This window comes from Eleutherodactylus coqui, chromosome 3, assembly GCF_035609145.1.
Source record: "Eleutherodactylus coqui strain aEleCoq1 chromosome 3, aEleCoq1.hap1, whole genome shotgun sequence".
Lineage (NCBI taxonomy): Eukaryota > Metazoa > Chordata > Amphibia > Anura > Eleutherodactylidae > Eleutherodactylus > Eleutherodactylus coqui.
In genome coordinates this window covers 16,224,521-16,249,103 of record NC_089839.1, presented here as the reverse complement: position 1 = coordinate 16,249,103, position 24,583 = coordinate 16,224,521, and the positions used below count along the sequence as shown (strand labels likewise).

Genomic DNA, 24,583 nt, shown 5'->3' with positions numbered 1-24,583 from the left:
AATCTTACAATCTGTAGTCAATAATCTGGCGTCAACCATTCAGATTCTTCACCTGTTAGCTAGAGAGGAGAATGGCTACAAAGAGTGTCACTCATTCTGGAGGAACCGACTTGGCCATGTCTAAAGGGGGATCAGTGGTGCTCCGCAACCCCTTGCTGAGTTGGAGTAGTTAGGCCGATCTGACTGCGGCTCAGTCAGTCTAGTGAAGTCTAGGACCCAGCCGTGAGGAGGAGACAGGAGACTGGCACTCGCTAGAACCAGTCTGGACAGCACTGTGCAGTTTCCCGTAGGGTGAACGCAGACACAACGCGCATGTTGAGGAGCTGAGAGAGTAGAGTGGTCACTTGTCATGGTGGCACTTACCAGGCTCCCTCCAGGAGGGACACATGTAGTCTCTGCCAGAGCAGTGCTGGGCCTCTTTCAGACACCCCTAGGATAGGGATGCCCCATAAACTGGAGGACAAGAATAGCAGATGTCACGGGTGACGCCACCATTCCGTTACCCACCGCTATGAACCTTGGTGGTAAATAATGGAGCCGCAGACAAAAATAATGTAACTCAGGTCACTGGGAATGGGCAGGGCCTGGCAAAACTTTACTGAATACAAGTTCCAGGTAATGGTACAATTTACACAAAATTGGCAGTGCAGGTAAAGAAACAGACTTGAGAGTACCTCTGCCTTGTTATCCCAGACTTCAGGATGGCCGGATGTGAAAACAAATGGGTGTACCCTTAACTCAGGACGGCCTCGTAGGAAAAATAATCACTGAGTACCTCTGCACTAGGCCTGGTCGTATGCACCGTCTCTTACTCATGCTCTCTCTCCTCTCAAGGGACTCACTCTACCACGGTTGCTGTCACACAGGTAGTCAGTAACCGCACTTCCTTCTCCATTCTTCACCACATGGGAGTTGAAGGTACCCTCATGTGGCTGGCACTCTCAGGTACCCAGAAGAACAGAACTCAGAACTCATGACGAGAACATTGTTCTTCCTCTTTACAAGTCACTAGTCAGACCACACATGGAATGTTGTGGACAGTTTTTGGAATCAGTACTCAAGAAGGACATATCAGAGCTTGCAGATGCCGCATGGAAAAAAGGGGTGGAGCAAAAACTGTAAGAAATGAGTGGCCTAGAATAGAAGCAAGGCCCGTGGAGGTTTGGAGTGTGCAGGAGATTCTGGAGGCCCTGCCAACCAAAAGACATACCACCTAAGTGAGCATGGGTGTATAGAGGAGTGTAAAAACAAAAAAACTGGTGGCTCGGCAGAACTCTCCAACAGTAATTGAATAATCAGAACACTTAGATGGAAATTTCTCCTTTAATTAGTAAACTAGACAACCAGCATTGGAAAACACGTTTCCGGGGAAAACCCCTTCATCAATTCAGCTGGATTAAGTACTAAAACTAGACAATAAGAGATTATGCATAGGTCCCAGTGACCAGAACTAGGCCTGTCATGCTATTTTTATGTTACATTTTTTGCCACATTCAAGTTAATTGCATTTATTCCCGGGTAGTGTGGAGTCTAAACAGTTAACTACATTATATTATGTCATATGTGATAGTAACTTTCTTTCCAGCCTGATTGTCTTGTGTACATATTTACTCTATTGTGATTAGGCTCCTTGATTTGCTGTCTCCTCCCGGCTCACCGGCAGTCACATTCAGTAGAACTGACACTCAGTGCTGGTATCATGGCAGCGGTTGCAGCTAAAGTTGCCAAAGACAGGGCTGTAGCTGAGGGTCTTTGTACTAACAAGAACCCAGTGAAGTATTTAGATCAGGACTACGATGAACTGCGGGCAAAGTGCCTGGCATCCAAGACGCTCTTCAAAGATGACAAGTTTCCTGCAGGTGACTCTGCCCTGGGCTACAAGGACTTAGCACCAAACTCTCCAAAAACTGCAGGAATTGAGTGGAAGAGACCCTCGGTAAGAAATACTGCACTAATTATATATATATAGCTGAGAGCTGCCTCTGATTGGTTACAGTGCTCAGCCAATCCCCGCCTGCTGCATACTCCAGAGAGCAGTTTAGGAGAAGAGACGGCTGGACACGGCTGAGCCCCGGCTGCTGCAGAGAGGTGAGTATAGATTTTTTTTTTTTCACACTTTTTTAGGATGGTTTTCAGGGAAGGGCTTATATTTTAAGCCCTTCCCCGAAAATTACTACAGCACTTGCCGGCAGCCCATTGCTTTCAATGGAGTCGGCTGTATTCTGCAGGTGCACTGTGATGGCATACCGTCTGGCATATCGCCTCAGGAGGGTTCTGAAAACATTCCCCTCATATATAGCCAGAGACTAAACTGCCAATGTCCAGCATCCAAAAGTTATCCAGCCAACAGTGGGTCAACAGTGGAAAAATGACTTAGTGGTAAAGGAGCTGAAGGGACACCTTATAGACTATACACAGCAACCCTATAGATCATCCAGTATAACTCCTATATAGCACATTGATATGAATGGTGTTTTGCAGTAAGGAAGTAGTGATCTTTGCTATCTCCCAACTCAGCTGCCCATAGACGTTAGATATTTGCTCCCCAGATCCCGTAGCTACAGGGTTTTCTACTATATTTTGTGCAGTGGTTGTTACCTCTTTATAATAACTGGCCATTTACTTCATCATTTCCTAGGAAATATGTGATAAACCGCATTTCATTGTCGATGGAGCAACACGTGTAGACATCCACCAAGGGCAACTGGGTGAGTGAGAAGATCGCGGGTCTGATGTTGTAGATATTGTTGAAATCATTGTAAATCAAGTGTAAGAGCATTTTTGGCAAAACTTTAGGTCCCGAAGGGGCGGAGGATAGAGATACAAAGATGACCAAAGAGAGAATCCCTGACTCAGGCTCCACCCCCTCGGAACTGACTTCTTATCCACTACTGAGCAGCTATTGTATGGGTACTGGTGAATTAAACAAGAGGTTCTGGGCTCCAATGCTGAATCTGCAGCAGGTCCCCAAACCTTGTGGCATCATATTACTGCCAAAGTGCTTCAACTAAGTACCAAGTACAGGGTGTGAATATTTATGTAATTTATGTAAATTACAGAGATTTCTAACATTCTGTTGTCACTTTATGGGGTATTGAGTGCAGAATGATGGAGAAAACAATTTTTTTTTAATTTGCACAAGACCACAACATAACAAAATGCAAAAAAGTGAAAGACTTTCTGGACCCCCTGTATATTACATATATAATCCACATTAATTCTGCTCCTACTTTCCTGCCTGACACTGTTCGATCAGTAAGAGGAAACGAGGGTTGAGTCACAAATCAAACAATGTGGTGAAGTAAGGCGGAGAATCTTGTCTTGTTTAATAAAGGTGTATATTTAGGAGATTAGCTGCTGGGTAATACCTGATGATCAGTAACACAGGAGACATATAGACTGTGCTAGAAGTAACACATAGGCTTCCTACACAAGGGCCGTGGAACCTCGCCAATATCGTGCTTGCCTGCATGCTTTTTACATGGGGATGCGAGGCATTTTCCGCTCCAAAACGCCTCCCATCACCTCAGTAAAGTTGTGATTCTCCGGTGCGGCTTACAGCAGTGTTGGCGGATCGGCAAAAGTTTCCTGTTGTTTTCAATGGGAAACCTCGCATCTCCCATCGTGCTATGTGTTTTCTGGCCCCATTGAAAACAATGGGCGATGCGTTCTCAGAAAACGGCCAAAGATGGGACATGCTGCGATTTTTTTTCCGTGATGCAGGAAAAAATTGCTAGTGTATATGACCCCATTCAAAAAAATTCACATTCATGCTAGATTTTCATGTCTTGCAACACACAAACCTTATGCGATTTTCATGGTCGTGTAAAAGCGGCCTAAGGAGTATTGCATGTGAATTCACCACCTATTACTTTTTACATTTTAATAGGGCCACAATCCTTTAGTTTATAAAGTGAAGGCTAGAATGAAATGTTCTTTCAAAATGGTTTGCAGCTTTGTGCAGCTGCCTGGCATTGTGATGTGGCGGCAGGTCATTCAGTGAATCTAATGTCCACTCCATACAGGGGACTGCTGGTTTTTGGCTTCCGTTGCGTCTCTCACTTTGGAACCGAACCTCTTGGCTCGTGTTGTTCCAGAGAAGCAGAGTTTTGAAAAAGACTACGCCGGAATCTTCCACTTCAAGGTAACAGGATTGTGTTTGGGCCTCGCTAATATTATAGCACACGGAAAACTAAAACTTAAACCACAAGATTTTACAACAAATGTCAGCACTGTGTATTCTGCTGTTGTAACTGTAGATGATGTAAGCAGGGGGGCACATGGAACTCATAGGGCCACATAGCAAAACTTGGAATTGCACCCCCTCCCCCTGGATGCAATAAAATAAAAAAACTGACCATCTCCACCTTCCTTGGTCGGTCCCCTCCCGCTGTAGTCAACACCGTTTCATTAGTTACCTCTTAATTCCTGGTTACGTGATCATGTAATAAATGCATGATTAACACAGACATTCATTACTTAATGAACACTTGAAATTTGGCAGGAGCATTCTTTATCTCCTAAATAGGAAAGGTAAAGGTGTCGCAACTTGATTATTCAATGCTAAGTGCAAAAGTATTGGCACCCCTATGTAATGTAACTTCCCAGTGTCATACAAACATGACATTTGACACAACCATTCTTTAGGTGCTAAATAGGAAAACTAAAGGGGTCCCAACATGATTATTTAAATCTAAGTGCAAGAATATTGGCACCCCTATGTAATGTAACTTCGCGATGTCGGACAGGCATGAAATTTGGCATGAACATTCTTCAGGTCCTAAATAGGAGACGTAAAGGGGTCACAACTCGATTATTCAGCGCTAAGTGCTAAAGTAAGTGCATCCCTATGAAGTGTAACTTCCAGGAGTCCTACAAGCGTGAAATTTGGTGTGAGCATTCTTTAGCTCCTAAGTGAGAAGAGTTGGAGGGGTGACACATTCTGCAGAGGGACATCGGTACATGCAGCCTGAGGAGAATCTAACACTCCTCTATGTGTATGCATATTTTATTCCTCACCTTGACTTTATAAAATTTTTTGTGTGAACAATACGTAAACACCTGGATCAAATTAACTCGGGCAAAGTCGGGTATATCAGCTAGTATAGATTAAATATGCTGGCATGCGGGGTCAGGATTGGTGGCCCACTGCAGTGCCTCCCCTCTCCTGGTTGGTTAAAGCCCTGTGCCATGGTAGAAACAGCAATAATTCGGGAAGTAAAAGTTCAGTGAGTGGGAAGAGGGGTAATAGGGGCATTCGGCTCCAGACTTCCCTGCCCTGTGGGTCCTATAGCAGTCATGTGGTCTAGCTCTATTGGTAGCACACTACTGGATGTAAGGTTATTACCTTGCTACACACTGCCTGTGACATGCTGCTACCTACAGTGCAGTCTGCTGCCTTTCCTGGGCATTAGATCTGGTTCGGTGTCTCAGCAACATTCTGCACAGAATTTGGAATCATGTATATAACTACAGTATAATTTCTTCTAGATGTGATCTGACAACACTTCTATTTGAAAACACCACCGGACATATAGGCATGCTTGCCAACTTTTCAAAACTGCCATCAACGATCTTAGAGCTATTTTTTTTTAAAACTTGTAGAATATACCCTTTCCCACAGACTACACCTTCTACACAGCAAAAGAATGCGCCCTTAGTGCCCCACACCTACTCCCTCAGTGCCCCACAGTTAAATTGCCCATCACAAAGTAATAATTCCCCCTTACTGCCACAAAGTTAAACTAACCCCACAGGGTAACAGTGTCCCCTATGTGTGTCCCATAGAGTAATAGTTCCTATTGCCCCCTTTATGCCTCCATAGATACAGTGCCCTCTTTGTGCCCAGCAATGTAATAGTGCCTGCTTTGTGTCCCCATATAAATCAGTGCCTCTTTTGTGCTCCTATAAGGTCATAGTGCTGTTTTTGTGCCCATAAGGTAATACAGCCCTTTGTTCCAATAAGGTAATAGTTCCCCCATTAGGTAATAGTGCCTCTCCGTATGTCCAGTGAGTAATAGTGCCCACTTTGTGCTTGCATTAGGTTGCTTCTTTGGACGCTGCAAGAACTTGGAGGTTTAGTCACACTTGGACCACCATCTTTTCAACCTAAGATGGGTGGAAACACATCAGGAACTCAGTACCACAACAACTTCTCTTTAAGGCCTCCTGCACATGGGCGGGTCGGACAGCGAATGTGGGATTCCCGCAGCGGAGTTCGACCCTGTGCCCGAACGGTGCCCCCTGCGTACCTGTCTGGCAGCTTCTGCACAGCGCTGCGGATGTGCCTGCCGGCACTCCGTCGCGCATGCATAGTACCCCCCCCCCCCCCCAGCACTCTGCACTGATGCATATCCCGCAATTCTTCCGCAATGCTCACTGCAGAAGTGCCACGGGACGAACAGCTTCCATTAACTTCAATGGAAGCCGGCCATGCGTATCCCGCACAAAATCACAGCATGCTGCGATTTCTCACTCGCAAGCAGAAAATCACAGTCGATTTCCACTTGTGCAAAGAAAATTGCATTTTGCCATAGCATACTATGGGCTGGATTTGCTGCTCCAGATTTCGCAATGCAAATCTGACCGTGGGTAAGGAGGCCTATAATTGGCTTTACCAGTGTTTATTTTGCTACTTTTCAGCAGAGTATTATTCACACTGTTTGCAAACTTTTACACATTGCATAACCATGCAACAACACCTGGCCATCTGGCCTCTAACTAATACAATGTAGTGACTCTTACTACACAGAGGCACAGGGCCTAAACATATCACATGAGCATATCATAGTCTATTACCAGTTCTTGGTTTGCAGTACCAAGGGCCTCTCCTCACACAGACTGTGGTCAGAATGCTTCTGTCAGAGCCACACCCATTCCTTTTACAAAAGTCTCTTAATTACTAAGGCAGTGATGGGCAACCTTTTGAGCTTGGTGTGTCAAAATTCGCCAAAAAACTGAGCATAACTCGGGCGGTGTGTCACTTCGAGAAAAAATCCATAAATCTGCGATATTTATAGTTTAAATAACAAATATGTATAATTGTAATGTATAACTGTATTTAATAAACCCAAAACACCCATAGCACAGGCCCTCGCATCTCCCAGCCTCCCCCTCACTTATGTCAGTAATGACGAGCCCCCAGCGGCGACAGCGGCCCCCAGCAGCGACAGCGGCCCCCCAGCAGCGACAACACACCCCACAGTGCCCCCCGCAGCGACAGCGTACCCCACAGCAACCCCTCAACAGCGACAGCACCACCCACAGCGACCCCCAGCATTACTTGCCCCCCACAGAGACCCCCAGCATTATCTGCCCCCCACAGCGGCCCCCCCGAGTGGTGAATGCCCCCCACAGGTGACTGCCCCCCACAGCGGCCCCCCAACAGCGACAGCGCCACCCACAGCAGCCCCCAGCATTACTTGCCCCCCACAGAGGCCCCCAGCATTATCTGCCCCCCCCCCAGCGGTGACTGCACCCTCACAGAGGCCCCCCAGCGGTGACTGCCCCCCCCCCCCCACAGCAGCCCCCCAACAGCGACAGCGCCACCCACAGCGGGCCCCAGCATTATCTTCCCCCTCACAGAGGCCCCCCCCAGCGGTGACTGCCCCCTCACAGAGGCCCCCCCCCCCCAGCGGTGACTGCCCCCTCACAGAGGCCCCCCAGCGGTGACTGCCCCCTCACAGAGGCCCCCCCAGCGGTGACTGCCCCCTCACAGAGGCCCCCCCCCAGCGGTTCCTGCCCCCTCACAGAGGCCCCCCCAGCGGTTCCTGCCCCCTCACAGGGGCCCCCCCCAGCGGTTCCTGCCCCCTCACAGGGGCCCCCCCCAGCGGTGACTGCCCCCTCACAGAGGCCCCCCCCAGCGGTGACTGCCCCCTCACAGAGGCCCCCCCCCCAGCGGTGACTGCCCCCTCACAGAGGCCCCCCCCCCCAGCGGTGACTGCCCCCTCACAGAGGCCCCCCCCCCCAGCGGTGACTGCCCCCTCACAGAGGCCCCCCCCCCCCAGCGGTGACTGCCCCCTCACAGAGGCCCCCCCAGCGGTGACTGCCCCCTCACAGCGGACCCCCAGCGGTGACTGCCCCCTCACAGCGGACCCAAAGCGGTGACTGGCCCCTCACAGCGGACCCCCAGCGGTGACTGGCCCCTCACAGGTGACTGCCCCCTCACAGCGGACCCCCAGCGGTGACTGCCCCCTCACAGCGGACCCCCAACGGTGACTGCCCCCCCACAGCGGACCCCCAGCGGTGACTGCCCCCCCCACAGCGGACCCCCAGCGGTGACTGCCCCCCCACAGCGGACCCCCAGCGGTGACTGCCCGCCCACAGCGGACCCCCAGCGGTGACTGCCCGCCCACAGCGGACCCCCAGCGGTGACTGCCCCCTCACTGCGGCCCCCCAGCGGTGACTGCCCCCTCACTGCGGCCCCCCAGCGGTGACTGCCCCCTCACTGCGGCCCCCCAGCGGTGACTGCCCCCTCACTACGGCCCCCCAGCGGTGACTGCCCCCTCACAGCGGCCCCCCAGCGGTGACTGCCCCCTCACTGCGGCCCCCCAGCGGTCAATGCCCCCTCACAGCGGACCCCCAGCGGTCAATGCCCCCTCACAGCGGACCCCCAGCGGTGACTGCCCCCCCACAGCGGACCCCCAGCGGTGACTGCCCCCCCCCCCACAGCGGGCCCCCAGCGGTCAATGCCCCCTCACAGCGGACCCCCAGCGGTCAATGCCCCCTCACAGCGGACCCCCAGCGGTGACTGCCCCCTCACAGCGGACCCCCAGCGGTGACTGCCCCCTCACAGCGGACCCCCAGCGGTGACTGCCCCCTCACAGCGCACCCCCAGCGGTGAATGCCCCCCACAGGTGACTGCCCCCTCACAGCGGACCCCCAGCAGTGAATGCCCCCCACAGGTGACTGCCCCCCCACAGCGGACCCCCAGCGGTGACTGCCCCCCCACAGCGGACCTCTCCCCGACCCATGTACTTACCCTGTGGATGCTTGGGTGCTCCGCTCCTCCTGTGCCAGGCGCCCTCCAGCAGCGATGATCTCCCGCGCATACTGTGACGTCAGTGTGTTGCAGGACGCCTTCTCCCCCGGACGCTCCCGCGGAACCAACAGGTAGGAGACGTCGGGGGACGGGGGAGGAGGATACTGGTGCACACTGACATCACAGTGTGCGCCGGGATCAGCGCTGTTAGTAGTGCTGGTTAATGAATACTGGCAGGGGAGTCACGGCCCCTGCCAGTATTCATTAACGGGGTGGCCGGCCGCGTGTCAGCGACTATGGCTATGGCTACGCGACTATGGCTACGCGTGCCAGCGTGTCATAGGTTCGCCATCACGGTACTAAGGTGTCTCCTAATTAGAAAGCGGAGCCAAATGGACTACTGCTGAGCCCCATAGTGGCCATTTCTATCACTGCTTTGTATGCCCATTAGGTAATCATGCTCTATTTGTGCCCACATTAAGAAATATTACCCCCTTTGTATTCCCATTAGGTAATAGTGCCCTCTCTGTCCCCACATTAGGTAATATTTTCCCCTCTACATGCCCGTTAGGTAATTGCATTCTCTCTGTGCCCACCTTAGGTAATACTGCGCCCTCTCTATGCCTTTTAGGTAATAGTGTCCCCTTTGCTCCACGCAAGTCTTTTCCAGACCACATAGTTACTTGTTTTATGCACTGCTAAACTTCAGCTGTGCAGTGTGTGACATCTTTATGTGCATCTTGATGAATCCTCCTCCTCTCTGATGTTCTGAGATCTGGGCTAAGACCAGTGCCAGGAAAGGAGGAGGAGTCATCAAGATGCACAGGAAAATATCACAAGCTGCGTGAAGGAATAGTAGCAGCACATAATACAAGTGGTGTGTATGAGCAGACCGGGGAAGGGGGGGGGGGGCAGCGAGCACAAATCTGGGGTATCCTGCAGCCAGAAATCATAGAATGGTAGAGTTGGAGGGGACCTCCGGGGTCATCGGGTCCAACCCCTTGCTCAGTGCAGGATTACTAAATCAACCCAGACAGATATTTGTCCAGCCTTTGTTTGAAAACTTTCATTGAAGGGGAACTCCCCACCTCCCGTGGTAACCTGTTCTGCTCATTCATCACCCTCACTGTCTAATATCTAATCTGTGTCTCCTCCCTTTCAGTTTCATCCCATTGCTTCTAGTCTTTCCTTGTGCAGATGAGAATAGGGCTGATCCCTCTGCACTGTGACAGCCCTTCAGATATTTGTAGACAGCTATTAAGTCTCCTCTCAGCCTTCTCTTCTGCAAGCTAAACATTCCCAGATCCTTTAACCGTTCCTCATAGGACATGATTTGCAGACCGCTCACCATCTTGGTAACTCTTCTCTGAACTTGCTCAAGTTTGTCTATCAGGATGCCTAGAACTGGACACAGTATTCCAGATGAGGTCTGACTAAGGAAGAGTAGAGGGGGATAATGACCTCACATGATCTAGACTCTATGCTTCTCTTAATACATCCCAGAATTGTGTTTCCTTTTTTTGCTGCTGCATCACACTGTTGACTCATGTTCAGTCTGTGATCTATCTGTAAATCCAAGTCTTTTTCACATATGCTGCTTAGACCAATTCCTCCCATTCTGTACAAACTTTTTTCATTTTTTTTGCCCAGATGTAGGATTTTGCATTTCTCCTTGTTAAATAACATTCTGTTAGTCACTGCCCACTGTTCGAGCTTTTCTAGATCGTTTTGAATCCTCTTTCTTCTCTAGTGTTAGCTATGCCGCCTAGCTTTGTATCCTCTACAAATTTGATCAGTTTCCCAACAATTCCCTCCTACAGATTATTTATAAAAATGTTGAACAACACTGGGCCTAGGACAGAGCCTTGTGGTACCCACTTGAGACATTCTTCCAATTGGATGTGCAGCCATTTCTTACCACTCTTTGAGTATGATCACTCAGCCAGTTGTGTATCCACCTAACAGTTGCCTTCTCAATCCCATATTTGGTCATTTTTTCAATAAGGATGGTTTGAAATACTTTGTCAAGTGTTTTACTAAAGTCTAGATATACTATACGTATCTACTGCATTTTCATTATCAACCCAGTTGGTGATTCTGTCATGAAGGAAATTTGATTCGTCTGGCATGACTTGTTTGTTACAAACTCATGCTGGCTCTGGTTAATGACTCCATTTTTATCCAAGTACTTGCATACATGCTGTTTAATAATTTGTTCAAAGATCTTTCCCGGTAAAGAAGTCAGGCTCACAGGCCTGTAGTTTCCTGGATTCACCTTCTTCCCTTTTTTGAAGATTGGAACAACATTTACCCTTTTCCAATCTTCTGGGACTGTCAGGACAGTGTCCGGGATATGGGGGTCCCTGAGATATCCCGCAACCCCTGTCCCTGCCTACTTGCCCCCCTGGGCTAACCCCCAGGGCGACAACTGGGCGACGGTCCCTACCCTCACTAGGGAAGCGGGACACGGGAGACAAACAGACACTGAGACAAACAACGGTAGAATGGTCAGACAATCCGGGTAGGCAACAAGAGGGTACGCAGTACAGAGGGGTCAGGCAAAACGTAGTCAAGTCCAAAAGCAGGTGTCAGAAAAGCCGAGGTCACAAGAGCAGTCAGGATAAACGCGGGTGCAGCTGGAGAACCAAACTAACACTGGCAACGCCTGACAGGAAAACACACATATTTAAATGCTGTCAGTGCTCCCGCCCCAGAAGCTGATTGGGGCGGGGAGCCTGACAGCAGCAGGGCTAATCAGGGAGGTGCTGGGGGCACGCCCCCAGTCTTGCAGCACAGACCGTTACTAGGGAAGCCAGCCTGGTAGTCAAGTGACTAGAAGCACCAGCTGCCTCCCTAGCAACCCGGCGGCGACCAGTCTTACAGCGGCCCGGGGAGATCACCAGAACCGGGGCTCCCCTACGCCGCACTCCTGTAGCCCGGGTGGCAGGACCGGTGGTGCGGGCACGGCGGCCCCGAGAGTTACAGGTTCTGACAGTACCCCCCCTTCTACGGGGGGACACCGGACCCCCATGGCCCGGTGCGGGCTTAAGCGGGAAAGCCCTGTGGAATGACTGGACTAGGCGTGGCGCATGAACGTCCCTGGCAGGGACCCACGTCCTATCCTCAGGGCCAAATCCTCTCCAGTGGACCAGGTACTGCAGCCCACCTCTAACCCGTCGGGCATCCACCAGCCTTTCTACTTCATACTCCAGTTCCCCCTGTACCAGAGAGGGAGGAGGCGGGTTCTGGGTGGGGAGAACTGGAGTCACATACTTCTTAAGCAAGTTCTTGTGAAAAACCTTGTGGACCTTCCAGGGGTCAGGAAGTGCCAACTTATATGACACCGGGTTGATAACCTGAGAAACCGTAAATGGGCCAATGAACCGGGGAGCAAGTTTCAGGGAGGGAACCTTAAGTCTCAGATTCTTGGATGATAATAAAACCTGCTCCCCGACCACAAAAGGTGCAGAGATAGTACGTCTTTTATTTGCGTATTTACGCAGTTTCTCTTGGGAACCCTGAAGGTTCTTACGAACCTGGGCCCAAACTGTGCACAGTTCTTCAGCGGATATGTCAGCGGCCGGATTGTTCGAGACAAAAGGAGTAGAAGGCGAGAACCGGGGATGAAACCCATAGTTACAAAAAAAAGGTGATAGTTGGGTCGACGAGTTACCATGGTTGTTAATAGCAAATTCGGCGAGAGGTAAGTAGTTGGCCCACTGATACTGGTTATCAGAGACAAACAGTCGCAGATACTGGATAAGTTCTTGATTCATCCGTTCCGTTTGTCCGTTACTCTCGGGATGGAAAGCGGAGGAAAAGGACAAATTAACGTTTAGATTTTTACAGAAGGCTCGCCAGAAGCGAGCGACGAACTGAACCCCTCTATCTGACACAATATCCTCGGGGATCCCATGTAACCGAACAATCTCCTTGATGAACATCTCAGACAAAAGTTTGGCGTTAGGCAACTTGCCAAGCGGAACAAAATGAGACATTTTAGAGAAACGGTCAACTATTACCCAAATGACCGTATTCCCCAGCGAGGATGGCAGATCAGTAATAAAATCCATGGACAAATGGGACCATGGCCTGGACGGAATGGGCAAGGGCAGAAGAGGCCCCTCAGGACGTCTCCTGAGATTCTTCCCCCTTGCGCAAACCGGGCACGCGGACACAAATACCCGTACATCCTTGGCCATGTGCGGCCACCAATAGAGTCTGGCCGCTAACTCCAGAGTACCCCTGATGCCGGGGTGTCCAGCTAGGACTGAAGCATGTGTCTCCTCTAACACTTTCAATCTCAGTGACAACGGGACAAATAATTTACCTTCCGGAAGGGCTTCAGGAGCAGATTGTTGAGCGGCGTGAATGAGAGGTGAAAGGTCGGAGGAGACAGCAGCGAGGACCACCCCAGGGGAGAGAATGCTCTCAGGCTCCGGCTCGGAAGGTTCCGGAGAACCAAAACTCCTAGACAGGGCATCAGCCTTGACATTCTTAGAACCGGGTCTATAGGTAACAATAAAATTGAACCGAGAGAAAAACAAGGCCCAGCGGGCTTGCCGAGCATTTAACCTCTTAGCGGAATCTAGATAGGTGAGGTTTTTATGGTCTGTGAGTACCGTGATCTGGTGATGGGCTCCTTCCAAAAAATGCCTCCACTCTTCGAAAGCCCACTTAATCGCCAGCAATTCCCGGTTGCCTATATCATAGTTCCGTTCGGTGGAAGAAAACTTCCTAGAAAAATAGGCACACGGTCTAAGGTTGGTGAGAGTGGAGGGACCTTGGGACAGTACCGCTCCCACACCAAACTCAGAGGCATCTACCTCCACCACAAAAGGGCTGGACAGATCCGGTTGTACTAGGACAGGTGCAGAAGAGAACGCCGCCTTTAGGGTATCGAAGGCCCTCAGAGCCTCAGAAGACCAGGTCCTCACATCTGCCCCTTTTCTGGTGAGGTCCGTTAGAGGTTTAGCCACCACGGAGAAGTCTTTAATGAATTTGCGATAGTAGTTGGCGAAGCCGAGGAAGCGTTGAAGGGCTTTCAACGACCCTGGCTGGGCCCACTCCGTGATGGCCTTCACCTTTTCAGGATCCATCTGGAAGTCGCATGGCGTGATGATATACCCCAAAAATGATATCTTTTGTACCCCGAAAACACATTTCTCGAGTTTAGCAAACAGCTTGTTATGTCTGAGTCGAGCTAGCACAGTCTGAACGTGAGTATGGTGACTCGGCAAGTCGGAGGAAAAAATCAAAATGTCGTCTAGATATACAACCACGAACACCCCCATGATATCCTGAAACACTGAGTTCATGTACCCCTGAAAAATGGCGGGGGCGTTACACAATCCAAAAGGCATAACTAGGTATTCAAAATGCCCGAGGGGCGTATTGAAGGCGGTTTTCCACTCATCCCCTTCCCGAATGCGGATGAGGTTGTATGCTCCCCTGAGATCAAGTTTGGAAAACCATCGGGCACCAGCGACCTGGTTGAGGAGGTCAGGAATGAGTGGAAGAGCATACTGGTTTCGGACTGTGATTTTATTTAGCTCTCTATAGTCAATACAGGGCCGGAGACCCCCATCCTTCTTCTCAACGAAGAAAAACCCGGCACCCACCGGGGATTCTGAGGGCCGGATGTGCCCCTTGGCCAGACTGTCGTGGATGTAGTCCCTCATGGATTCTCTCTCTGGGACCGTAACGTTATAAATGCGGCCCTTAGGAAGTTTGGCCCCAGGAATCAAGTCTATTTTACAGTCCCATTCCCTATGAGGGGGCAGAGCTTCAGATAATTGTTTGGAGAACACGTCAGAAAACTCGGAGAGGTATTCTGGTAGGGGGCTCCCCTCGCAGGTGGAGATTCCCACCTTCACCGCACAAAGGTGGTTGACACAGCGGGGACCCCACCTTACCAGTTCCAACGTGTCCCAATTTACTACCGGGTTGTGCTCCCGGAGCCAGGGGAGGCCTAGGACGACGTCCACAGACAAATCTCTCATCACTAGAAAGGTGCAGGTTTCCACGTGTAAGGCTCCTATCGTAAACCTTACTTCAGGGGTAACCAGATTAACCACCCCTGCTTGCAATGGAGTGGAGTCCACTCCTGAAACCAGAATCGGAGTCTCTAAACGTAACAAAACTCCGGACAGTTGAGCAACGAAATTAAAGTTAACGAAATTAGCCGCAGCCCCAGAATCAACAAAGGCTTGCCCCGTACGGTGGAAAGCATGAAATTCTAGGGTGCAAGGCACTAACATCTTGGACAACACAGGGAGTACCTTGGCTCCTAGACAGTCCCCCCGACAACTGCCTAGGAGCGGGAGTTCTTCCTGCCGTGGCTTCTTAGCGCAGGTAGCAATGCGGTGACCCGGCTCCCCACAGTAGAAGCAGAGGTTCTTCTTCAGGCGGTGTTCCCGTCGTTGCTTGGGGGTCATGGCTCCCAGCTCCATGGCCTCGGTGGTGGGAGGGTAAAAGGTCGGGTCAGTCGAAGAAGTAGACGTGGGGAGTGGGGTGGTCTGAGCGGCGTGTCTGGCCCTCAAACGTCGGTCGGCTCGAATAGCCAGCGACATGGCTTGCTCCAGAGTTCTAGGCTCTGGGTGGGCCACAAGTAGGTCCTTGAGACCCTCAGACAGGCCGGTCAAAAATAAGTCTTTTAGGGCGGCATCGTTCCACCGGGATTCCGTACAATGTTGACGAAATTGGGAACAGTAGTCCTCCGCCATCTTACAACCCTGGCGCAGGGCCAGAAGTTTGGAGACTGCGTAGCCCGCCCGGTCGGGTTCGTCATAAATTTGACCCAGGGCGGAAAAAAAGGCGTCAAGGGATAGTCGGGCTGGAGAGCCAGCTGGTAGCGAGAAAGCCCAATTTTGGGGCTCTCCCCTCAGGCGGGTAATTACGATTCCCACTTTCTGGTATTCAGTACCAGAGGAGTGGGGGCGGAGATCAAAGTAGAGCTTGCAGCTCTCCCTAAATGCAAAAAACTGATCTCTCTCTCCGGAGAAGCAATCCGGAAGCGTGGCTCGAGGTTCTGACATTGTTCCTGGAGCGGACGGGGGCTGCATGGGGCCTGCAGCTGCCACTTGCTCCCGTGGCTGCAAGCGGGCGGTTAGGTCCTGGGCAAGGGTCGTAAGGACCTGGACCTGGTTCGCTACAGCCGCCACGGCCTCCATCGAGGGGCTCAAAGTCGCCGAGCGGATGCAAGGGTCTGACCTTCGTTCGGCCAGTGTTACTGTCAGGACAGTGTCCGGGATATGGGGGTCCCTGAGATATCCCGCAACCCCTGTCCCTGCCTACTTGCCCCCCTGGGCTAACCCCCAGGGCGACAACTGGGCGACGGTCCCTACCCTCACTAGGGAAGCGGGACACGGGAGACAAACAGACACTGAGACAAACAACGGTAGAATGGTCAGACAATCCGGGTAGGCAACAAGAGGGTACGCAGTACAGAGGGGTCAGGCAAAACGTAGTCAAGTCCAAAAGCAGGTGTCAGAAAAGCCGAGGTCACAAGAGCAGTCAGGATAAACGCGGGTGCAGCTGGAGAACCAAACTAACACTGGCAACGCCTGACAGGAAAACACACATATTTAAATGCTGTCAGTGCTCCCGCCCCAGAAGCTGATTGGGGCGGGGAGCCTGACAGCAGCAGGGCTAATCAGGGAGGTGCTGGGGGCACGCCCCCAGTCTTGCAGCACAGACCGTTACTAGGGAAGCCAGCCTGGTAGTCAAGTGACTAGAAGCACCAGCTGCCTCCCTAGCAACCCGGCGGCGACCAGTCTTACAGCGGCCCGGGGAGATCACCAGAACCGGGGCTCCCCTACGCCGCACTCCTGTAGCCCGGGTGGCAGGACCGGTGGTGCGGGCACGGCGGCCCCGAGAGTTACAGGTTCTGACAGGGACTACTACTGATCTCCAGGAATTTTTAAAGAATATGGCGCGTGGTTCAGCAATTACCTCCGCTGCTTCCTTTAGCATCTTAGGATGTAATTTATCTGGAACTGTGCCAGGGAAGGTGGATTCATCAAGATGCACATAAATAAAGCAAAGTCTGACCAACATTACTCACATAGATGAAGATTTAGGATTCTGTTCATTTTACCGCAATGTCCTTCCATATTCCAGTTCTGGCAGTACGGTGAGTGGGTGGAGGTTGTCGTGGATGATCTGCTACCCACAAAAGATGGCCATCTACTGTTTGTCCAGTCAGCCGAGGGTGATGAGTTCTGGAGTGCTCTGCTGGAGAAGGCCTATGCCAAGTAAGTCCTCAACCTCCAACCAGTGTGGGTGCAGGACATGTATTTGACGAGTAGACATACCCTCTAGATATACATCGCTGAACAGCTACTATAACACATGTCAGATGTGAACACTGTGTTAGTTAGGTTCAAGATTCAGTTCTGATTAATCTCATGTGTCTTTATGAAGGTCAGAGCTCCATTTTTTACAGATCTCTAAATGACCAACCACAGAGTTACATGTCGTGGTGACCACCACTAGTAAGAATATAATGAATATGGATGTACTGGTGAGTTCTGTGTATTTCCATATGCAGTCAGTTCCCCCTAGTGGTGGCTGCAGGCAACCAGAAATTCATAATTTAACTCAATGGCTCTATCTAGTGGAGAATTGCAGGTACTGCACAATGTAGATAAATCACAGCATGAGGATTAAAGAACCAAATATTGCTCCTTCATTAACCCTGTCCATGTGTTGTGCTGGCAGACTGAATGGATCGTATGAAGGTCTGACAGGAGGAAGCCCCATTGAGGCTATGGAAGACTTCACTGGAGGAATCTCCGAAGCTTATGACCTGAAGAAAGCACCGGATGATCTGTACCAGATTATGCAAAAAGCTCTGAAAGCAGAGTCATTGCTCGGATGCTCAATTGAGGTAAGAAGGAATGATATAATATACAATATAATAGAAGACATCCTTCATATATAGATCTCCCCAAGGTATACTGCAAAACTACTCCCACGTAAAAAATCAAGCCCTTGCAAACTAAATAAGCATTTTGTTTCTGTTTTTTGGGATTTTTAAGGGAGTTTACCGTGCAGGACAAAGTGTGTTCAATTTATTGTACAGGTTGTTATGGACACAATGATGCCAAATATGTGTTTTTTTATTTTTTTTACTCTAATTTTATTTTATTTTTTTGAACCCCTGCAGGGGACTTGAACCTTAACAGCTCTGATCACTATGATTTCTGTATTGTATTGCTTACAGTTGCTTACAGAAGCTGGGACGCCAATATCTGCCGTCCTGTTGCCATGGTAAGCCATCGTCCCTCCACGATTACATAGCGGGTGTCCAATGACATCACAAAGGGAGCGCTTTCCCTCTGTGAACCCTATGTAGATGGCAACATGTAGGGGTCTTGTGTTTTCCCACTGTTGCAGCCAGAGGCCAGCTGTCAGGAACAGTCGACCTCCGCTGCGGAATGGCATAGGCTCAGCTTCTGATAAGTTAATTCCCCCACAGCGAGCATGTAAACTTACGTCCTGTGGCATTAAGGAGTTAAATACCTGCATGCTAGGGGCCTCGTCTTACAAATATATTCCAGACTGGTCCACTCCTATCGTGCACAATTGACGTATGTATCTGGATAGAAGAACTCGTCTCAGATTGGGGAAGTGCTTGCAACATATTAATGTTACAGACTTCTTTTAAAGTTTTGTTTCGCTGGTATTGAGTTTCCACCAGAATAGCCCAAGGGGGATTAGGATATCCTTCTAAATGCTTTCGTTGCTGTTCATCCCCAAGTGACATGCATTATCTTTGGTGGTCCTGTGAACAAACTATACATTTCAGTTATGATATAATTGTTACTCTGGCTCCCCCTAGTGGGAAACTATAATTAGTAGGAAATACATTTTGTTAGCTTTTTTTAAATTAATAATAATAATTTTCTGCAGCACTTACAAAACAGAACAGATACAAGAAACAAAGATACAAAAACCACAGTTAGGCCGCCTGCAGATGGCCGGATCGGATCCGGCTGTGAGAATTCTCGCAGCAGGACCCTACCTGAACGTCTGCAGAGTGCAGCACATCACTCACCTGCTCCCGCGGCCCCGGCTGTCTGATGTGCCGGCATGCGCAGACCGGAGCCGCGGCAGGGGAGTGAAATTTCTGTGCGGGGCTCTGCGAGCCTCGCACAGAAATAGAGCATTCCGTGATTTGTTTGCCACACGAGATTTCGCACGGCCAAATCGCGGCTGTCTGCCTAGGATTGCGTTTGTTAATGCAGTCCTATGGCAGCTTCCACGGGCGGAAATCCCGCCACGGAATTTCCGCCCGTCTGCAGGCGGCCTTACATGTAGTAATCAGTTGATGGAGACAGTAGGAATGAGGGGCTCCAACGAGCTTACATACTACACATAATTGGATGATACATAAAATGTAGGGGCTGGAGATGGGCTCGGTATGGGCAGGTGGAGAGTGAGGGATCCTATACAAATAGATAATGGTCAGAGATAAGCCATATAGTGGCTGAATCGATATGGCTGCAGGGGGCGGTTGATTGCGGCTAGCAGGGATTGCAGTCACTAGGACAGGGAATGTGTTATCAGGCGAAGTAAAGAAAGCGGTTTAGGGGATATGGTATGCCTCCCTGAAGACGTGCGATTTTAGAGCACGCCTGAAGTTTTGTGTCTTAGTGATTGTTTGGATAGAAGTCTTGGAGGCGGAAATGAGAGGTTCGAATTAAAGGGGCACGTAATCTGATTTCATTAGCTGAGCGGAGAGCCCAGGCTGGGTGGTGGATTGAGATGAGGGCAGCAATGTAGGGCGGCGTGGTGCTTTGGAGAGCTTTATGAATGAAGGTAGTGAGTTAGAATTAAACTCTATATTTGACGGGCAGCCAGTGCAGTAAGTAGCCAGGGCGTCCGAGTAGTGGCTAGAGAGGAAGATAAGCCTGGCTGCCGCATTCAGGATGGATTGGAGGGATAAGAGTCTGGTGCGGGGAAGGCCGATCAGCAACAAGCAATAATCAAGCCGGGAGTGGATGAGGGCTACAGTAAGCGTTTTTAGCGTGTCCACGGTGAGAAAAGAGCAGATTCTTACGATGTTCTTGAGGTGCAGCTGATATGTTCGGGCGAGGGATCGGGTATAGGGGACAAAGTAGAGATCGGAGTTGAAAATAACCCCAAGGCAGCGGGTGTGCTGGGTGTTAGGGTGGTGCCACATACTGAGATGGAGATGTCAGGATGAGGTCAGTTAGCACAGGACGGAAAGACACCAGTAGGTCAGTTTTTGAGAGGTTCAGTTTTAGGTAGAGAGAGGACACAGTGTTAGAGACATCGGACAGACAGTCGGTGCGATTCTGCAGGAATGTGGTTGTGATGTCGCAACATTTTCTTGAAATTTTCACATTTTCTTTCAAACAGATAACAAATCCTAATGAAACTGAAGACACCACAAGCCGGCATCTGGTGAAAGGACATGCATATTCCATCACTGGTGCTGAAGAGGTAAAGCGAACCAGTAACATATACGAGGGGGTGCCCAAAGAAACAGGAATCTTCTTCTGGTGGGCAGAGGATTACGTCTCTGACTACTTGATATTCACTGTGCAAAGTATGCATCAATAGTCTAAAACAGGGGTCCCCAACTCCAGTCCCCAGGGACCACCAACAGGTTATGTTTTCAGGATCTCCTATAGTAGGAACACCTGTGGCAATGTCTGAGGCACCGACAATAATTACATCACCTGTGCAACAATGACGAAATCCTGAAAACATGGCCTGTTGGCAGTCCCTGAGGACTGGAGTTAGGGAACACTGGTCTAAAACACTACATACTGATGTGAAAGGCCAGCACTGGTTAATAATAGCAGGTGCAGTGTCTTAGACAGGTACATACTAATGCACCATGTGCATCAGGTAGTCAGAGAAGCTGGAGTGGCCATCTTTGTTTTTCCAGTCCTGTGTAGTCAGTTTACGCATAGGTCACTCAGGCAGGCATATCATGGGCTCCTAGGAACTCCACCCTATTCTCCAGCTTTAAAGGCTATGTACACCTTCACAGTCCTTTTTTTTAAAAAAAAATTAATGTGTCTTTGGCAATGAAGACTTTTTGTAATTGGTTTTCATTAAACATTTCTTATTGTTTGGTTTGAAAACTTGTACTGTATTCCAAGGTTCTGCAGTAGAGATGAGCTAGCGTACTCGCTAAGGCAAATTACTCGAGCGAGTATCGCCATTTTTAAGTACATGCCTACTTGTCCGAAAAGATTCGGGGCCGGCGGGGGTGAGCGGTGAGTTGCTGGAGTGAGCAGGTGGGAGCAGGGGGGAGACAGAGATCTTCCCCCCTTTTCCCCCGCCGACCCCCGAATCTTTTTGGGCAAGCAGGCATGTACTCGAAAATGGCGATACTCGCTCGAGTAATTTTCCTTAGCGAGTATGCTCACGCTCGCTCATCTCTATTCTGCAGCCTGAGGGCTGACAGATTAGAAACATCCATTAATGAGAATAAATTGAGAGCTGTGAAGGGGGCACATTACTCAGCAAGGGATTTGGGAAACGACCAATCAGGGGCTTTCTCAGTGACAGGAAGAAGGCAGTGCATAGTCATTTGAAAGTTCATGTGAGTCAGAAGTCACTCCAAGTCATAAGTAGTAAAAGAGGATAAAAAAACATAGTGTGGGTAGATACTGATCATCTCACATCCCCAACATGCCTAGCACCTTCTAGTATTACTGCTTTATTATATTCTGCTCTCTGTTAGGCATCCTCCTGCTCTCCCTGTATCATGTGGCCTTACTTGCACTGCAGTGTAGGAGGTAATCCTTCCCAGTGCCCCTGGCCCAGCTGCAAACTAATAAGCCATTACTAGTAAACTAGTAAGCCATTGCACTAGTGTCGCCGACTCCCGTGGGTCAGCCGCAAACTACACCGGGACTATTTCAGGAGGTAGTGGCCTGTTCGGTTCCCCGCAGAGAAGGCCAGATCCCTGTATAGGGTTTAAGGATGTGTAGTGGTCTGTCATGGTAAGCAAGTAGGTATAGCCACTCCTACTCGGCTCAATCTTCAAGTGGTCAATGGCAAGCAGTTCTAATGGTTTCTTTGTCACTATGGGTGTAAAGGAGCTTTTTGGTCAGCTTTGTTGTTTCTCCTTTTAGCACGTTTGGCACTCTAAACACCATGTCTCTATCTCTTCTCATTCCTACCCAGTTGAATCTTCTTTGGATGATATTCTCTGTTTTGTGCACTCCAAAGTGCCCAGATTGGTCATGGTACGCTGTTAGTACAAGATGTGCATCTCTTTGTGGAATGAGGATTTGGTGTATCTTCGAATAGGTGATAGGATCTATGGTTCCTCTGTACAATAGATCTCTCTTTACAAAGAGTCTTTTTCTTTGTTGCCACAACCGGTGAAACTCTAGATCTGTTTTCCCGATTCTCACTCTGACGGGTACAGTACCATGGGTCAAGAACAGAGTTCTCCTAACTTTCAATTTGAAGATCAATCCACTATTTTTCTTGTACAAGTTTGTCTTCATTAGTACCGGCAGTTTGGATGGCGTTCTGTTGTACATTGTAGCAACCAAGGTCAGGCATCTCTATCTCTTCCAATTGAGCTTCTTCTTTCATGAAGCAATCTATTGATGCAGGTTGTCTGGATAGTGCATCAGCGTTGGCGTCATTCCGGCTCTATATTTGATGGTAGAGTTGAAGTTGGCTAGCCATGAAGCCCATCTCTGTTCAAGAGCTCCCAATTTTGCTGACAATAAATGTGCAAGAGGGTTGTTATCTGTGTAAGCTACGAATGTGGATGCGATCGAATAGTCTTTGAACTTCTCCGTCACAGCCCATATGAGAGCTAGGAGTTCCAATTTAGATGAGCTGTAGCTCTGGTCGTTTCTTTCGGCTGCTTTCAAAGAATGGCTTGCAAATGCTATTATGCTCTCTGTATTGCCTTGGACTTGACTTAATACTGCACCCAATTCTCGCTTACTCACATCAGTGTATACCCGAAAGGGTTTGTTGTAATCCGGATATCCCAGGACAGGAGGGGATATTAACTTATTTTTCAGGATTTTGAAAGCTTCTTGTTGTTCTTTCTCCCATGTGATGTAAATGGTTTTTCTGCAGTTTTGTTTTGATGTTCCCCGGATGAGTTTGTGCAATGGTTCAGCAATTCTGGCGAAATTGGGCATAAATCTTCGGTAATATCCTGCGAATCCTAGAAAACTCCTCACTTGTTTACCAATTCTGGGTATTGGCCATTCTTGTACTGCTGCAATCTTCTCTGGATCGGGTCTAAGTGTATTTTTTATTTGCAGGGACTTAAGATATGCGTGTACTGATTTTTCATGCACAAAGGTTTCTATAGCCTTTAGCTCCATGATTGTAGGGAATGATTATATATGACATTTATCTCGCCTTCTCACCTCCAGGTTCGCTATAAAGGAAAGAATGTGCAGCTGGTTAGAATAAGGAATCCCTGGGGAGATTATGAATGGAATGGACCCTGGAGTGATGAGTAAATATGGAATTCACATACTCTTTATATCTCATATTATGCAAATACGAGATCATGCAACGTCTCTGCTGTGCCCCCTACTGGAAGGTAGCTTCCCTATAAGTCACTTTCCGACCTTCTAACAGGCCTTGCGATATGATATAAGGAATTGCAGGGCTTCTTAGAAGGTCGGACATTGCCTGAAACGGAAGCTACCTTCCAGTAGGTGGCACTGCAGAGGCATTATACTATCTGCAATATGCATGCTAAATTTCTCAGGAGAGCGTTGCATGGTGTATAAGTCTTCTTACATCTACTATGTGCTCTCTACAAGGAGAAACAGTATTCTTCACTTGAATTAGCCTATCACACAGGTGTATATCAGTGGACAGAGGGGAAAAGGATGCTCTTAAGGAGGTACCACGTGGCAGCATCTAGAGGTAGAATAGCGCAATGTCGGCCACAGTCTACAGGAATATGGATCGATACATAGGAGAACATTCTGGACATCCAGTGATTTCTGCTTTTCTTTATTCTAGATCCTCAGAGTGGAATAATGTTGATCCAAAAGTAAGAGCAGCTCTGGACCGCAAGGCCGATGACGGAGAATTCTGGTGAGAGCGCCGATCATCCGCATGCTTATCTCCCAACTTTTAAGCATGAAAAGAGGGCCCATTTTGTGGCATACGTAGCACAGCTAATGTTCTTTTTCACATTAGGCCATGCCCTTTTACATGAAGCCACACTCTTTGTGTCACCTCACAGTGATAGTGCCCCTTAGTGTCCCTAGCACAGTAACAGTGCCCTTTAGTGAACCCCTTACAATAATAGTGCCCTTTAGTGACCCACCTCAACAGTACCCCTTAGTGATCACCTCACAGTAATAGTGCCTGTTAATGACCCTTTCATGGCAATAGTGACCCTCTAACACTAATAGTGCCCCCTAGTGTTCCTCACATAGTATTAGTGTCCCTCAGTGCCCCTTTCACAGTAATAGCGCCCCTTAATGATCCTCTCGCAGTAATAGTGCCCTCAGTGATCCTCTTATTGTAAGAGAGCCCTCATAGTAATAGTGCCCTTTGAGATTATTTCATAGTAATGGTACCCCTTAGTGACCCTCTCATAGTAATAGTGCTTTT

The 24,583-nt window shown here is 49.3% G+C and overlaps 1 protein-coding gene across 1 annotated transcript in view; it reads left to right on the top strand.

Annotated features, from left to right (window-relative positions):
* Nucleotides 1–1,699: 1,699 nt before the first annotated feature.
* Nucleotides 1,700–24,583, top strand: part of LOC136619703 (calpain-8-like) — a 45,083-nt gene continuing 22,199 nt past the window's right edge. The window contains exons 1-8 of the mRNA XM_066594470.1: nt 1,700–1,936; nt 2,639–2,708; nt 4,026–4,144; nt 17,102–17,235; nt 17,702–17,870; nt 20,369–20,452; nt 23,380–23,465; nt 23,984–24,058. Coding sequence (XP_066450567.1) covers nt 1,700–1,936; nt 2,639–2,708; nt 4,026–4,144; nt 17,102–17,235; nt 17,702–17,870; nt 20,369–20,452; nt 23,380–23,465; nt 23,984–24,058 — 974 coding nt within the window. The remainder of the gene's footprint in view (nt 1,937–2,638; nt 2,709–4,025; nt 4,145–17,101; nt 17,236–17,701; nt 17,871–20,368; nt 20,453–23,379; nt 23,466–23,983; nt 24,059–24,583) is intronic.